Source organism: Carassius carassius, chromosome 20 (genome assembly GCF_963082965.1).
Source record: "Carassius carassius chromosome 20, fCarCar2.1, whole genome shotgun sequence".
NCBI classification, from domain to species: domain Eukaryota; kingdom Metazoa; phylum Chordata; class Actinopteri; order Cypriniformes; family Cyprinidae; genus Carassius; species Carassius carassius.
Genome location: NC_081774.1, coordinates 6,096,092 through 6,110,817, shown reverse-complemented (window position 1 = coordinate 6,110,817; position 14,726 = coordinate 6,096,092). Strand labels below are relative to the sequence as shown.

Here is a 14,726-nt window from a genome sequence, read left to right as displayed (position 1 = left end):
TTTATTATGTGTATATTATTAATTGATATAAAAAAAATTACAATGTTTAATACAATTAGAGAATATTATGTTATAATAATTTATTGGATTGCACAGATTGGAGCTTTTTGGATTGGACAGGTGTTCAGGTCATGCTGTAGGTTTTATTTTAGGTGCAGATAATGCAGATGGAAGATGTTTTGTCTTTATTTCACAGTACCTGACCACTTTAACTTTTTATTGCATTCAGAGTGCAAGCTCACAAGTTTTGTAAAAGGGCATTTCTTTTTGCCATGGCAGTGTAGATAATGCAGCAGAGATGTATTCAGCCACAAATTAATTTCTCTTGCTAAAACAATAATAAGTTAGCTTCAATAAAATATAGAAATAAAATGTTAAATCTCATACTCACTCAAACTCAGTGACTCAGAAGGAGTGGGATCAGTTTACCTACTGTAAAAAGCAAAAGTGGTCAGGGGTTTGCCATGATTTCTTACCTCTTCGTCATCGATTTCTTGCTCTCTCCATCTCATTGATCTTGCTTTATCTCTCTCTTTCTTTAACTTGCTGTACTTTCATTAGTGTTACACAATTCCTCTCCTGAAGAGCTCACACTCTCTAGAGCCCTTTCTCTGTGTGTGTATGTGTGTGTCTTCCTGATATAAGATAAAGGCTAATGAGTATGCCTGCAGCTGACATTTGAGCTGTAATTCAACCTGTAAACATACACTCATGGGCTTCTCTTCCTTCCTTCCTTCTCTTTATACCTTTCTTCTTGTTGCTTAATTATCCATATAAATCATACTCTTCATAAAGTGGAGCACATAGGGCACCATTAATTCTGCTCATTAGTTTATTATAATTCTCGTTATACCCCTCAGCACAGGTGAGTTGTAAATCAAATCTCTTCCTCTGGTGTTTACTACTACCTACTAGAGGTTGTTTGCATGCAGTAAAATGGTAAATGGTAAATGGACTGCATTTATATAGCGCTTTCAACAGACCACATGGCCATCCAAAGCGCTTTACAAGTTGCCTCACATTCACCCATTCACACACCGACTGCGGTGTCAGCCATTCAAGGCGCCATCCAGCTCGTCGGGAGCAGCTGGGGTTAGGTGTCTTGCTCAAGGACACCTCGACACTTGGTCAGGTGGAGCATTTGAAAAACAAGTTAAAGCTTGCAAAACTGCATATTCTGTTATTTATGTAAGGGAGATACTTGCAGTCTTTTTCTCACTCTCTTTTCAAGTCCAGTGAAGCTGTATTGGCATGAGTATTAAAGTCCGTTTTTGCCGAAACCACAGTGTTTAAAAGAGACTAGGAGAATCTCATTGTAGATTGTAGTTGTTCAATAGAATCAAAGTCCTTTTAGGCAAGTCGTGCCACTCGGCCGCCATCTTGGCAATGCCTCCAACAATGACCAGGCTCCTATCTAAATGAATGGGCATAGAGTAAGAACTGCACTTTCACTGGTCTCCGGGAATAAAAAACTGTATAGAAATGTATAGAAACAGCAGTAAAATATAAAAATCGCTGAAAGAAAATTTAAGATTTTGCCCCAAAATAAGGTTTAAAACACCTTTTCCCACAGGTTTTCAAATTCTTGACAAAATCTGATTTCTTGATTTTATATTTTATTATAACAATGATTTTATAATTTCAAAATAAAGAGAAAAAGTAGAAATGAATGACTAATAAGCCAATAGGTGCTCCTCTGCTGCTGTCTATTGGTTATAAGTGTGATTTTATGTATTTTATAAATTTTACACAAGTGTTTGTTTACCACAGTGGTTCCCAACCTTTTTCAACTCGCGGCCCACAAAACCAAACATATATGTTTGCGCGGCCCACTGCAAAAAAATTTACTGACCCTGGTATTGTTGGGTTAATAACTTTAATAATTTATATAATATAATAATTTATTGTACTCAGAAGCTAGATTGTTAACTGTCTTATTGAATGAACTGGCAATGAACGGAAAATAACTCGGGCTGGCAACACTCAGCATAAGGGGAAAACCAGATCCAGGCAGAGCTCGGCAGCAGGTAGACAGTCAGCGGAACAAGCAGTCGGGAAGGAACATGTTGATAGCCATTTATGCATGTTTGAATTTGCTGTTCTGTAGCATATGCAGCACAAATATCTAAGATAAATTGGCGGTTTATTCTTAAACCAATCAGCGAGTTTGAATAGTGGAAGCATAGTTACAGTTTAATATTTATTTTTTTGTTATTTAATTATATATATGAAATGATGTTATTATGTTATGACTTAGACATATTTACATTTATAAAACAATATTATTTTTTATTAGTAATTAAAAGTCATTGAAAAGTGCTTGAATTTCTCTCACACAAGGTTGTACAAACCCTGAAATTAATGATATAGTGCAGCGGTCCCCAACCACCGGGCCGGTCCGTGTGTCATTTGGTACCGGGCCTCACAAGAAAGAATAAATAACTTACATTAAAGCTGCAGTCGGTAACTTTTGGTGCTGGCACCTGGCGGAAGAACAATGTGGCCGGAACTACTTCTCTCTGTTTACATCTATGGCGAGTCACGCGGGTACTGTTCTACTCTGCAGCGTTGCCGACCCCAACCAGACTAAAATAGTTCGAATATAAACACTTATTATAGGCGTACCGTAGTGATTCAGGATAAGACAAAAACACGGTTTGGAAAATGTATTCATGATGTAGGCTACTCGCTCATAATATTATTCATGTTATGTTGTTGGCGCTGGTACGAGGATGTTGTTGATGTTACGAGGATGCTGGTAATAAAATTGCATACGAATACACAGTGGATTCTTGTTTTAGATTGTTTCAGATATATTATATTTGAAATATACCACAGTTTTTATGCCAGTCGTATCATTTTATTTTGTTGTATTTATCCGTCACACCTTAAAGCCCGGTCCGTGAAAATATTGTCTGATTTTAAACTGGTCCTTGGTGCTAAAAGGGTTGGGGACCGCTGATATAATGCATTCGACTATTTCTACTACAACACCATGGTTACAGTTAGCATTAGCATTTGAATGATTCTCACTTGATCTCGCAGCACTGATCTCCTGAGTAAAGCTGTTCTGAGCTCAGACATGTTTGTTTGCATCATGCTCTGAGCTGATAAACGGTCTGCGCTGTGCAGTTGAAATGTAGCATGGTTTAGTTTCGCTTTTGTTTTGTTTGCCATTTGATGTTTCTCAAATGCAAAAGAAATGGCAGAGCTTATGAGTTGGGCAACGTGGTGGTGGTGGTTCCAGTCTGGAGCCGTGTTTACATTTTGGAGTGATAGTAAGGCTTACATTTAAGGTTTCATTTATCACTAAAAAGAACAGAACCTTTGGTAGGAATAACATATTTCTTAGATTGCTGGGTTTAAGTTTTTTAACTTCTTTCTTTAAATGCTTGATTGACAGGTGGTGGGTGGGTCTCAAGGTTCTCAGGTGAAGCTGTCAGATGGTTCAGTGAAGATGGTAACAGCTGGTGCAGCAAGTCACCTGAATAAACCTGGCACAACAAACCTGAGAATGACTGGAGGTGTCATCACTGCCACAAGCTCCACCCCATCCACACCCAGTGCCACACTCACCTCTCAACAGGTAGGAGATTTCGGATCAAGAAGTGTAGATCCTTCTCTTCGAAAATCTTATTGGACTAAAATCACATTCCCTGATTAGATCATTCTATAGCTTTGACCTACAGCTTTCAACTAAGATGAAAAATGTTCATGCTGAAAACTCATTGTGTTGTGCCTCCATCACAAAGCTGATATATTGAAGTCACTTTGTCCATTTATAGCCCCTCTAATGATTTTCCCCGTACAGTCAGCAGAAGCCGCTGGAGGATCGTCCTCTCAGACGTTCCCTCAAACGGCTAAAGCAGCACCGCAGCATTCTGTGCTTGTAGCTGCCAGTCAAGCTGCGGTGATCAGTGCGGCGGCCAAGAGTGCCAGCTCTGCCACCAACACAGCGAAGAGTTCTGCCTCTGTTGTCACAGTCGCAAAGAGCATCAACATGCCTCTCATTAGCCTGTCGAAGGGGGTGGGGTCGTCTGTTGTGGGCGGAGCCAAAAGCTCCAGCCCATCACTGGTCACTCCAGCGTCACTGATAAGTGGAGGGACGGTCAGCGGGAAAACTGCTGCCACTATCTCAGGTAACCAGTCTTCTTTTGTCTAGAGCTGCCCCTTGTTTAAAACAAATGTATGAGCACACCTTTCATGGGCCCGCACCATCTGGAATTTCACCAATTTTCCAATTGGTTCAAGTTAGCCATGCAAATTTGCCATATTAATTAACAGAAAGCTGCTTGGTTTTAAAGTGACTTCTGTGTGAGCCCTGCTTCATACATCGCTAAACTATCGACAGTAGAAATTTCACTGAAAAAATCTTCAGTGTGACTGCACCTTTAGAATGACAAACAGTGAAAGCTCTCACAGACTCTTACATTGGATTACATTACTCTTAAATTGGATCACAAATGTCTTTTCTCCATCTGTTGGCTAAATGATCTCTGTCCATTAGCTTCAAGAGTGAATTAAATCTTTATCAACACTTAATTAGGGGTGGGTGATATGTCAGAGTCTTATAACATCATTTTTCACAGTAACGATCACAATATGTGAAATGAAAAATGGTTTACATGATAAATAACCATGTTACATTGCACATTTTGGATAATTCAAGCCATCCACCCCTACTTGCGTTGTTTAAAATGCTTTCTTTTTTAGGTTCACGTCACCATGATTCTCTTCATTCACAGGTATGTTAAAGTTGCATCCAGCTCAGTCCAGTTCCCAGCAGACGGTTCTCACCATCCCAGCCAATCAGCTGAAGCAACTCAGCGTGGGCAGTGGTTCCTCAGGGCTGCAGACCATCTTGATGCCTGTCGGCAAAGGTAATAGCACCCTGTTTCTCTGATACCCACACAGCCTGACTCACACTCCTGATCTCTAGTGTCCTGAAGGCTTTGAGTCTGTGTAATATTGTCGAGTTAGACTATTATCAGCTTCATGTTCTAGTTAACTGCTCCATTCCAAAACCTGGAGAGGTGCATTGTGGTTAGAGATTTTGGATGGTAACCAAAATATTGCAGGTTCGGGTCCCTACAAGTGGTGATTTATAATTCAGCACCATTGTGATCTAAAGCAAGGCACTCATGTATGTCATGTTGGGCTGTGTTGGGTTGTTAAGGAGTTTTAATTCTGCCAGCCTTCATGGCCTGACATTTTTTTTTTGTCAGCTGTGTTGAGTCTGCCAGATTGTATTTATCAGAGATGTTGTTTTTGTTCAGCATTCATCAATGATGACAGTAATAGGTGAACAGTGCTCCAGAGACACTCTCCTGTCAGATAGTTTTCATTTTCTCATTTTGTGTTCTCTTTACCTGGTTGCTATCTTTGTTTTAGATTGATCTGTGCAGCACCATGGTAGCAAAGGCTGCCTCATTTTAGTTTTTGTTGAATAAATGCAGTCCTTGAACATCAGAGCAGTGAGACAGACCATTTCCTGTAACAGTATTCAAGCTGTTGTCATAGTGATAGAGATGGATGGACGTATGGAAGAAAGTAATTGTGAGATTACATGATTCAGTAATTGAGAAATGGAAGGCCTGAGTGTTCTTAACATTTATGAGAAACAACACGAACTACATGACTCAGAACATAAAAAACACTTTAATGCTACCTTAGTCATGGCTTAAAGAACATTTTTACTATATTAGCACAATGGGTGGGCAGTATGCAAAAATGTTATTTCATAATATAATCCATAATTATTTTTGTTATTTTATCTTTGTTATTAAAATGCCAATAAAATAAGCCTCCTAGAGAAGCTCTATTTAGGTTTCAAGTAATACTATAGGAATTGAATACTAGTATAGAGTATAGAATATTGAATACTCAAATGTAAAATTAAAACATTCTTGTTTTAGGTTTAGTAGTTATTGTAGTACTTTACCTTGCTCACGCACTCTGGTTTCCTATGATCAGAAGAACATGAAGAAATTTTTGTAGCATTTGTAGCAATTAAAGTCAGCCTAAAACAATCTTTGTACTAATGGCTTCTTTAGAGGACCCCATATTTACATCAATACTGTACACTTTGTATTATGGCTTGTATAATAATGTTCCATAAATAATATATAAGTCAGAGTTAATTTACCCTTGCGCCTCATTCGGGACGATCCAGAAAAGATTTTCACTTCAGGTCTAGCAGTACCCTAGAGGATGCTATTGATGTATATTTAGCAGTAAATTAGTATTGGTCCTAAATAAATTGTAATTGTGTATCTTGACCATACAATTAGGCTTGTATATTTTGTGAAGAATAACAATGCTTGCCAGAAAATAGGCGTCAGGCTTGCACTTACATTCATTCTCTGCAGCAGTCATGTATTGTGTCTTTAATAAATAAATAAAAATCTAAAAAAAAAAACGATATATCCAGATACATAATACTACCACTGTAGTATTTTATATAGGCCTATACACTTCCATTCAGAGTTTTGGGGTCGGTAAGATTATTTCATATTTGAACTTCTCATATTCTCCCCAGGGCTTATTTGATCAAAGGTATGAAATTGTAAGGGAAACAGGTCAATTTAGCTCAAAGGGAATCATTTACAATTTAATAGGGAGTTTGGAAAGAAACACTGTTTTACGGCTGATCACTGAGTCGGTCAGTGATTTACTGAACGAGCCATATAACATAAACTCTGCAATGGATATTAAAATCCAAATATAGTGAAAACACTATTAATTAGTACAGTAACAAGATCGGCATTTTAATACATTAACTTGTAAGTGTAAAGTGCCTGTGTAAAGGGGTTCCCTCTGTTGTCATCAAAAAGGGGGTTTCCCAAGGTTGCTGATTGGCTGGAAGTTCAATAGTCGTTGAAGTGACGTCTTGGGAAATCAATGGTTGGGTGTTGGCTGAAGATGCGGAGTTGTGGGCTGGGTTGAAGTTTTAGACGGGGACTCGAGGTCGGACTCAGAGACAAGGCGTTAGGCAAAACTTAACTCAGAACATGAAACTCTCAATGGAAAAGAAAATAAACTGAAGTAAAAGAATAGAAGTAAAGTTTGACTAGACTAGGTGACGTTTCTTCTTATTGTGGCTTAGTAGCAGCAGGCGTGCAGGCCGAAGCACTCTGGAATGGCACTCAAAGAACACAAAAAAAAACAAAAGCTAAAAGCACGGCTACAAGCCATGACCAAAAAGCTAAAGAGCTAAAAGGCAGGCATGACTAAAGGCAAAAGCAAAAGGATAAAAAGCTAAATTTTATGGTGTCCTGAGTATTTAAACCGGGCTGTGGGATACCTCCCAAATGGTGTCTTAACCAATTAGATATTGTCTTTGCTCGGGGAGTTGTATATTCCTCCTTCCCATTCATAAATGTTATCTTATCAATCACGTGGTCCGAATTTTCCCTCTCGTGCAGAGTGTAATTTTGGACATGATTCCTATAACAAGAATATGATACATTTGACAAATAATTGATTGGCAGAAACGTTTCAAGCAAAAAGATTCAAACACACACATACTAAACATGAATATGAACAATTAAGCTATTCAATAGTTATTAAAAAGACATACACAGTAAGTGATTAGAAACATGATAGTCAAATGTGTGGGTTACATATATGATATGGAGTTAAGCAATGAAGTCAAAGTCCTTTTGAGTTCATTTTGGTGCATCTACATCTGTAAAAGACAGTTTCTGTGCCATTCTTTGACATAAGGACATGTTCTGTGGAGACCAGAGATTAAAAGGTCCCCTTAAAGGAATTTCAGTCTGGTTCTTTTCTGTAGATGGGAGGAAGTCAATCCAAAGAGCTTGTGATCCTGATTACTATCATGGATTTACATGTAATGGTCATGCTGTGCATTTCTTTGACCATGAATCTTGATTACTTGCCCCAAATTTGACAATCTCCTTCCCAAACTGGATTTGTCAATAATTGTTATTTTGTTCTAATGTTGACAGCTGTTCAAGCTGCTGCTTAGTGGACTTGCTTCAGACTCATGGCACTATTATTTAATTTACAACATCCTGTGTCTTGAGCCTTTTTGTGGAATTCTGCTCCTCATGTTTCAACCATGCTCCCAATTGAATCTTTAATTTGTGTGGTTCGCTCTAAAACCCTACAAAATGTTGTGAAATATTATTATGATTTAAAGTAAATGTTTTATTTCTGTGTTTGCAAATTGTTTTTTAGCAGCCATTGTCTTCAGTGTTAAGTGATCCTTCCGAAATCTTTCTACTCTGCTGATGTGGTGCTCAAGAAACATTTATTATTACCTGTGTTAACAACACTTGTGCTGCTCAACATAAACAGTTATACCTTTTTCAGTATTTCTTATAAATAGAAATTGAAAAGAACAATTGTTTTAAAATGAAAACATTTGTAATGATATAAATGTCTTTGTCTTTTTTGATCATGTTACAGTCATGCAATCTGGTGCTAAAGGTGGATCTAGTAGCAACACAACCACAAGTGGAGCTGCTTCCTTAGCATCCACACCTGTACCTCAAGGTGAGACATGCACATGTGTGCACGTACACACACACACACACACACACACACACACACATTGGATATGATGTCAAGCAGTTATGTGTATAACCATTCAATCCACTGATTTCCACTGTGTTCGTCTCTTTACATAGTTAAAACTGAACCAGGTTTGGTTAGCACCACTTGTACAACTCCAGTACCCCAAACATGTGCCCCAGCCTCTTCAGCACCCTCCTCTGGTCCACTGCCGATAACCGCCACATCCACAGACGCAGCTGCTACTATTAAAGTAGAACAAGGCATAGAATCTACAGCACATGACCTTATCAAGTAAGAAGCACACACACTATTGAGTCTCTCATTTCTGATCTGTCTGAATGTCAGTTTTCCCTAAGGATTCTATTTCTGCAGAGGGGCATTGACACCCGCAGACATGCACATAGACAATTTAGAATTTTTTTGTCGCCACAGTAACATCTAGTCAGCGATATTACTGATAATATTCTCATGACATTTTAAGTTGGATTTCACCATACGTAATGACTTGCAGTTTCTTGAGTAAATAGATAGTTAATTCATTAATCTGTCTGACCAATTCTAAGTGAGTGAGCAAATTTTCTTACCAATTCAGACTCATTACACATAGGGAGTAAAATGCAGTAGAAAGATGTGTTGTGTATTTATTATTTTATTTTGTAATGGCCTGTGTTTATCATCAGATTCAATGTAGTCATCTGCAAAAACATAACTTAAAACCAAAAATAAATGGAGCACCATTGCTGCTCAATATCAGTGACGCAAATGGAAATTTTATTTTAGTATGTTAGAAGCTTGTAATATTTGGGTACATATTTTTAAAAAATTGTCAATCTCTCTTAGTTCGGAGCACATAGAGAACATCACACAACTTCTGACGGCCATCGTGAAGAAATTCCCTCTGATTGTCCCTGAGAAAAGTAAGTTTGACACTTTCGAAGACTTTAAAAACACCATGAAATGTCAACTATTTTTTAAATGAAAAGTCTCGAGTCAGAGAATGTTTTTTTTAAGTCACTTACGCTCACAGAGGCATTTATTTGTTTTCTGTTTTAATATATTTTAAAATGTATTTTATCCCTGTGATGGAAAAGCTGAATTTCTAGCAGCCACATGTCCAGTCACATGATCCTTCAAAAATCACTCTAATAGGCTGATTTGGTACTGAAGAAACATTAATTATTATCAATTTTGAAACAATTGATTTTCTTCAGTCATTTAGTCTGCATAAAAAGAGTCGATTTACATTAGTCCAAACCAATCAAAGTTGGTGTGTTCTTCACAGATGAGGACTCTCATCCATTCTGTGCCACCTCTGTGGATCAGTACTACTCATGGAACATTGGCAAACGCAGAGCTGCAGAGGTACAGAGTTGCTTGTGTTTCATCTTGTCAGAGTGCATCTGTAAGCTCTGCTGGATTGTGTTCATTTATTTTGTTTCTTTCTCTCTGTGTAGTTGCAGCGAGCAGTGGCTATGCGCCGTGTGTGTGCTGATCTTTTAGAGAGGACCCCTCGGCTTCAGGCCCTCACTCCACCCAGAACTAAAGAGGTGCTCTGCTGGTGCCGTCTTCGTGGTTACACACCCCCTGACCCTGAATCTCAATGTATAGAGGAGGACTCCATCGAGGACATACTCACACAGATCGACAGTGAACCCGGTGAGTGTGTAGGTTATGTAATGTCATACATGCTTGTGTGTGCTTTGAACCCTTGGTTGAAGTTAATTCATCATGGCCTGTGTCTCTCTCAGCTATCCAAAACTTTTAATTGCACAAGACTTGTCACAGACAATGCAGTAGTGTTCGCTCTCTTTATCTTTCACACACACACACACACACACACACACACACACACACACACACACACACACACACACACACACTCTCACTCTCTCTCACTCTCTCTCTCTCTCTCTCTCTCTCTCTCTCTCTCTCTCTCTCTCGCTATATATATATATATATATATATATATATATATATATATATATATATATATATATATATATATATCCCTCCCTGTAGTTCTAGTGATGTTGCATTAGTTCGTATAATGATGAGATGAAAAATATTGGGCATGAATTCTACTTGGGCATAAGCAGCTGAAATTCAGCATCACCTTTGCTTCAATCCCTACTGAGCTTCCTACCTAGAGAGCATTTTTAATTCGAGCAGCTTTTATGGATAAGGCTGTACTAGAATCAGAGGCTTAAATGTTCTTCAGTAGTTATGTGTAAGTAGTAATAGTAACTAAATATAATTCTAATAATAATTATGCAAAATACAAACTATATATTATTATTACTAATAATGATGATGATAATAATAATAATGTTTGGAAATTGGAACAGAGCCATAGTGTAGATCAAAATTATTATAGTTTTTGGTTGGTTTATGTAGTTCTGCTTCCTGCTTGTGAGGAGTTGTTGCTGTTTTACACTAAGACATGCTTGCTTGTGTGTGTGTGTGTGTGTGTGTGTGTTAGACTGCAGCTCGACTCTGACAGGCTGTGAGGAGTTGTCACAACGTCTGGAGCAACTTCAGAGGATTCTGAAGGCAGAGCCTGACGAGGAGGACGATGAACTTCTTGACATCATCAGTGTGAAAGACATAGATGCTGCCAAGGTCCAGATCAAACTGGAACAGGAAGAGGCCGAACAGGAACCCAAGTTCTTCTTGGGGCACTGTCCATCAACCCAGTTCATCAGAGACACGACGGAGCAGGTGAGTGAGTCTGAAATGTTCTTTCTCTCTGTCAGCAGACTTTCTGCTGTGTCATACATGTAATGATATTGTGTGTGTGTTAGATCGGTGTCACACTGCAGCAGGTGGAGGTGGAGAAGAACGTTTTTGCTCCAGTCGTGGAGACCATGATACTTAAGGTAAGCGTTGTAAGAGTAATTAGTTTTATTTTATGAGAGAAAATTTGACTTAATAGGGCTGTTCACATCATGAACGACAGCTAGAAAGTTTTAACACCCTAATGTAGTCATCATTATAGTTCATGGTGTGAACAGGTCTTTGCACTATTAACTAAATTTTAGTTCTATGGTAAATGGTAGCGTCTTCAACTCTTATCTCACTGGTCTTAAATATCAGTCCACATAGGTGTTTATTAAGCATTAAATATGTTTATTAATTTGTCTTTTTTCATCAGTGAGAAAAATGATATATATTTTTTTGTCCTGGGTATGACATGGTGTTACAATAGATAATTCATTTCGTTGTCTAAAACTCTCCATAGGCTGTGGAGCAGTTTGCCAGTGAAATCCTCAGGGAGTCTTTGGCCAGTGCCCATGGGAAATCCCAACAAAACAGGTCAGTGCATCCGCCAGAATGCCAGTACAAGATTAATCAGGACAGATGGGCAGAACAGCACGATTCAGAGTAAGAGTAGTTTCCAACTCTCTTCTGCTCTTTTTAGATTGAGCTTGCTAAATTACTTCATGGTCAATTTTGAAGAACTCTTGAGCATTGAACTTTGTCTAATGTGATTTGATTGTGATTGTGAGAGGAAGTGCTTTATGATAGTATATAATTATCAGAGCGCTGAGAATAGCTCATGAAATCTGATTTATTTGAGTGGTAGAGAAGCAGAGCCTGGCCCTGAGAGAGAAGAGATTGGCTCAGTGCTGCTCTACTTACTCAGCACATCTGCTTTCATTCACATGCCTGACACACGCTCACAGATTGAGCAGAATATTTCATCTGCCTTTTATACTGTATTCGGTAACTGCCTTTTATAGAGCACTGCTTAAATGATAATCAGTCAAGCAGGAACTGATCGAAGTCGCATACATTAACAGAAAGCAGCAGTTCGACAAGACTCACAGACCTCTCATTTAATGCTCAAAGGTCAATAACCCATTATACCAAGATAGCAAATGTACCATGAGATTTCTCTGTCTGTTTCCCATCCTTGTTTCAATCCTCTCTTATTGTCTCCACAGAACTCCGAGAGAGATATCGGCTATGGACGTGCATCAGGCCATTAGCTCTATTCCCACCTGTGATTTTCTGACTAATAGGTAATTTTGCTCATCCTAATTTTAGGCTTTTATGTGTCTATCATCAGGGTTCCCATGGTCATTGAACAACCTGGAAACATTTGGAAACAATGAAATAAAATTGAATAAAACAAAAATAAATACATTAAATATAAATAGACATGGAAATGTCTCTAGTAAGGTTATGGTCCATATTAAATGTTTAATTTGCTTTGAATTTGCCTTTTAGCAGTGCAGTTTCTATAAATAAAATTATTTAAAAAAAAAATACTATAATTACTATAAAAAGTGTAAAAAAATAAATAGAGAAATAAAAATTGAAATGTCTCTAGTAAAAAATTATGCTCAGAATTTAAATATTTCATTGACTAAATACCCCTTTATTGGGGCAATTTCTGTAATATGATTTTTACAGTTGGTCAAAATGTGTGGGAACCCTGTATCATCATTACTCTTGCAGTTTTATTTATTTTAAAGTCTTTGGTAGGTACATGGGCATCATGGTGAAGGATGAGAGCCATGCTGACTAACTTCACTCCTTGCCATCTGACTGCAGACGGACAGGTGGACTGTCATACACAGACTCCTCCCCCTCACATTCTGTAAAGGTGGAGAATGTGCCAGGGCTGGCCAATCACAGGTGCAAATGCCCTCTTACTTGACATTGTCATAAAAGAAGTAAGCCATTATTTCAACAACAGCTGTGTTATCTATGAGGGTACTGAACCCAAACAGAGCTTGATATGCCGCCTGAACAGCATTTGTTGCGTATGGCTACATCACTCTATTTATTCATTTTTTATACTTCCTTTATGAATTCTGTGATATTTATGAACTCTGGTCCAGTATATGTAACAGTACAGTACAGTGTTAATGAGCAGGTACAGTAGACATTATTCTATTATTCTACTTTTTTAACTGGGACACTCAATCTCTGCTAATGAAACCCCAGACCACATTAACCTGCTTTGCCACTGACACAGAGCTTGTTTAGCTTTTGTTAGTCTTATAGTTCACCCAAAATAATTTACTCACCCTCATGTTCAGAACTTCAGTTTTAGGCATTAATCTTTAATCAGAATTGCAGACATTTAAATGAGCCTCTGAACAATTAACCGTACTGTTTTTTTCTATTTTGAAATGTCATTATCGAGCAGGATTTATTTGGAGAAGCTGATTGGTTTTATGTGAAATCATCCGTCTTCTTAACGGGTCTTATGTGAAAACTTTGGGTGGAGATTAAATGTCCATTTTGAGTTTTACGTCTTCACTAGAGCAAATAATGTCTAAGAAAAGTCTTAATCGTGTTGTCTTCATGAATATGAGTCATTTTCGTACAGCTGTGGGATTCATGGAGGATTGAACAGCAGTGAGTGTGAACGTTTTATTCTTTTTTGTACTTGTTTCTGTTATTTGGGGGCATTGAGGGAAAATGTGCATATAGGCAGGAGGTATTCGTGTATTTGCTGAAAACAAACTGTTGTGTCCTCTGGTTTGGTGGGCTACTTTGTGTCATACAGCTAGCATCGGTTTCTGTGTCCTTGTGTTTAAAAACATCAAGAAACTTGTTCTGGTGGTGTGTTTGTGTTGATGGGAGAGAATGTGTTGCTGTGTGTGTTAATTCAGTGTTAAAGTCTTTACTTGTCTAACTGAACTAATGAATGTTTTTCCTTCACACTGTGTATCAAAAAAAACAAACAAAAAAAAACTATTCTTGTATTAAAAATGGTCAGTCTGCCACAAAGATGTATGCAGCTGTGCTGAATTGTTTTATTCTTATTCCAACTGCCAATACAAATTACATCTCACATAGCAAAACGATAACAGGGATAAACTTAGAATTATGTTTTGCTTAATTAATTTAAAGTTTTTTTTTTTTTGTGCTGAAGATATTTCTTTGTCATCTGGTTATTTTGCTGTAAATTCTTGTTAATGTTACACACATTGGTGTGGAAGCCCATTTCTGCCACTGACTAATAATAAAAAGAAAAGAAAAAAAATAAACTAACTAAAAATAAATACTTTTTTTTCCTCATAATTATGTGTTTACATCTCACAATTGCCTAACACAAACTCGCAATTCTGGCTATTTTTTTGTTTCATCAGAATTGTGAGATAAACCGTAAACTGCCAATTCTGACTTTTTTTCTCAGAATTGCATGATATAAACTCACGATTGCGAGT

General features: G+C 37.8%; 1 protein-coding gene across 3 annotated transcripts in view; it reads left to right on the top strand.

Moving 5' to 3' along the window:
- The window catches only part of LOC132096133 (YEATS domain-containing protein 2-like), a 37,612-nt gene extending 23,320 nt beyond the window's left edge, over positions 1 to 14,292 (top strand). For all 3 annotated transcript variants that reach the window (XM_059501329.1, XM_059501327.1, XM_059501328.1), the window contains 13 exons: positions 3,404 to 3,586; positions 3,812 to 4,139; positions 4,746 to 4,880; positions 8,434 to 8,520; positions 8,655 to 8,832; positions 9,382 to 9,458; positions 9,824 to 9,903; positions 9,996 to 10,197; positions 11,021 to 11,259; positions 11,343 to 11,417; positions 11,780 to 11,853; positions 12,486 to 12,563; positions 13,030 to 14,292. In XM_059501329.1, the coding sequence (XP_059357312.1) occupies positions 3,404 to 3,586; positions 3,812 to 4,139; positions 4,746 to 4,880; positions 8,434 to 8,520; positions 8,655 to 8,832; positions 9,382 to 9,458; positions 9,824 to 9,903; positions 9,996 to 10,197; positions 11,021 to 11,259; positions 11,343 to 11,417; positions 11,780 to 11,853; positions 12,486 to 12,563; positions 13,030 to 13,072 (1,779 nt within the window). In that variant the 3' untranslated portion in view covers positions 13,073 to 14,292. The remainder of the gene's footprint in view (positions 1 to 3,403; positions 3,587 to 3,811; positions 4,140 to 4,745; positions 4,881 to 8,433; positions 8,521 to 8,654; positions 8,833 to 9,381; positions 9,459 to 9,823; positions 9,904 to 9,995; positions 10,198 to 11,020; positions 11,260 to 11,342; positions 11,418 to 11,779; positions 11,854 to 12,485; positions 12,564 to 13,029) is intronic.
- The last annotated feature ends 434 nt before the right edge of the window (positions 14,293 to 14,726 follow it).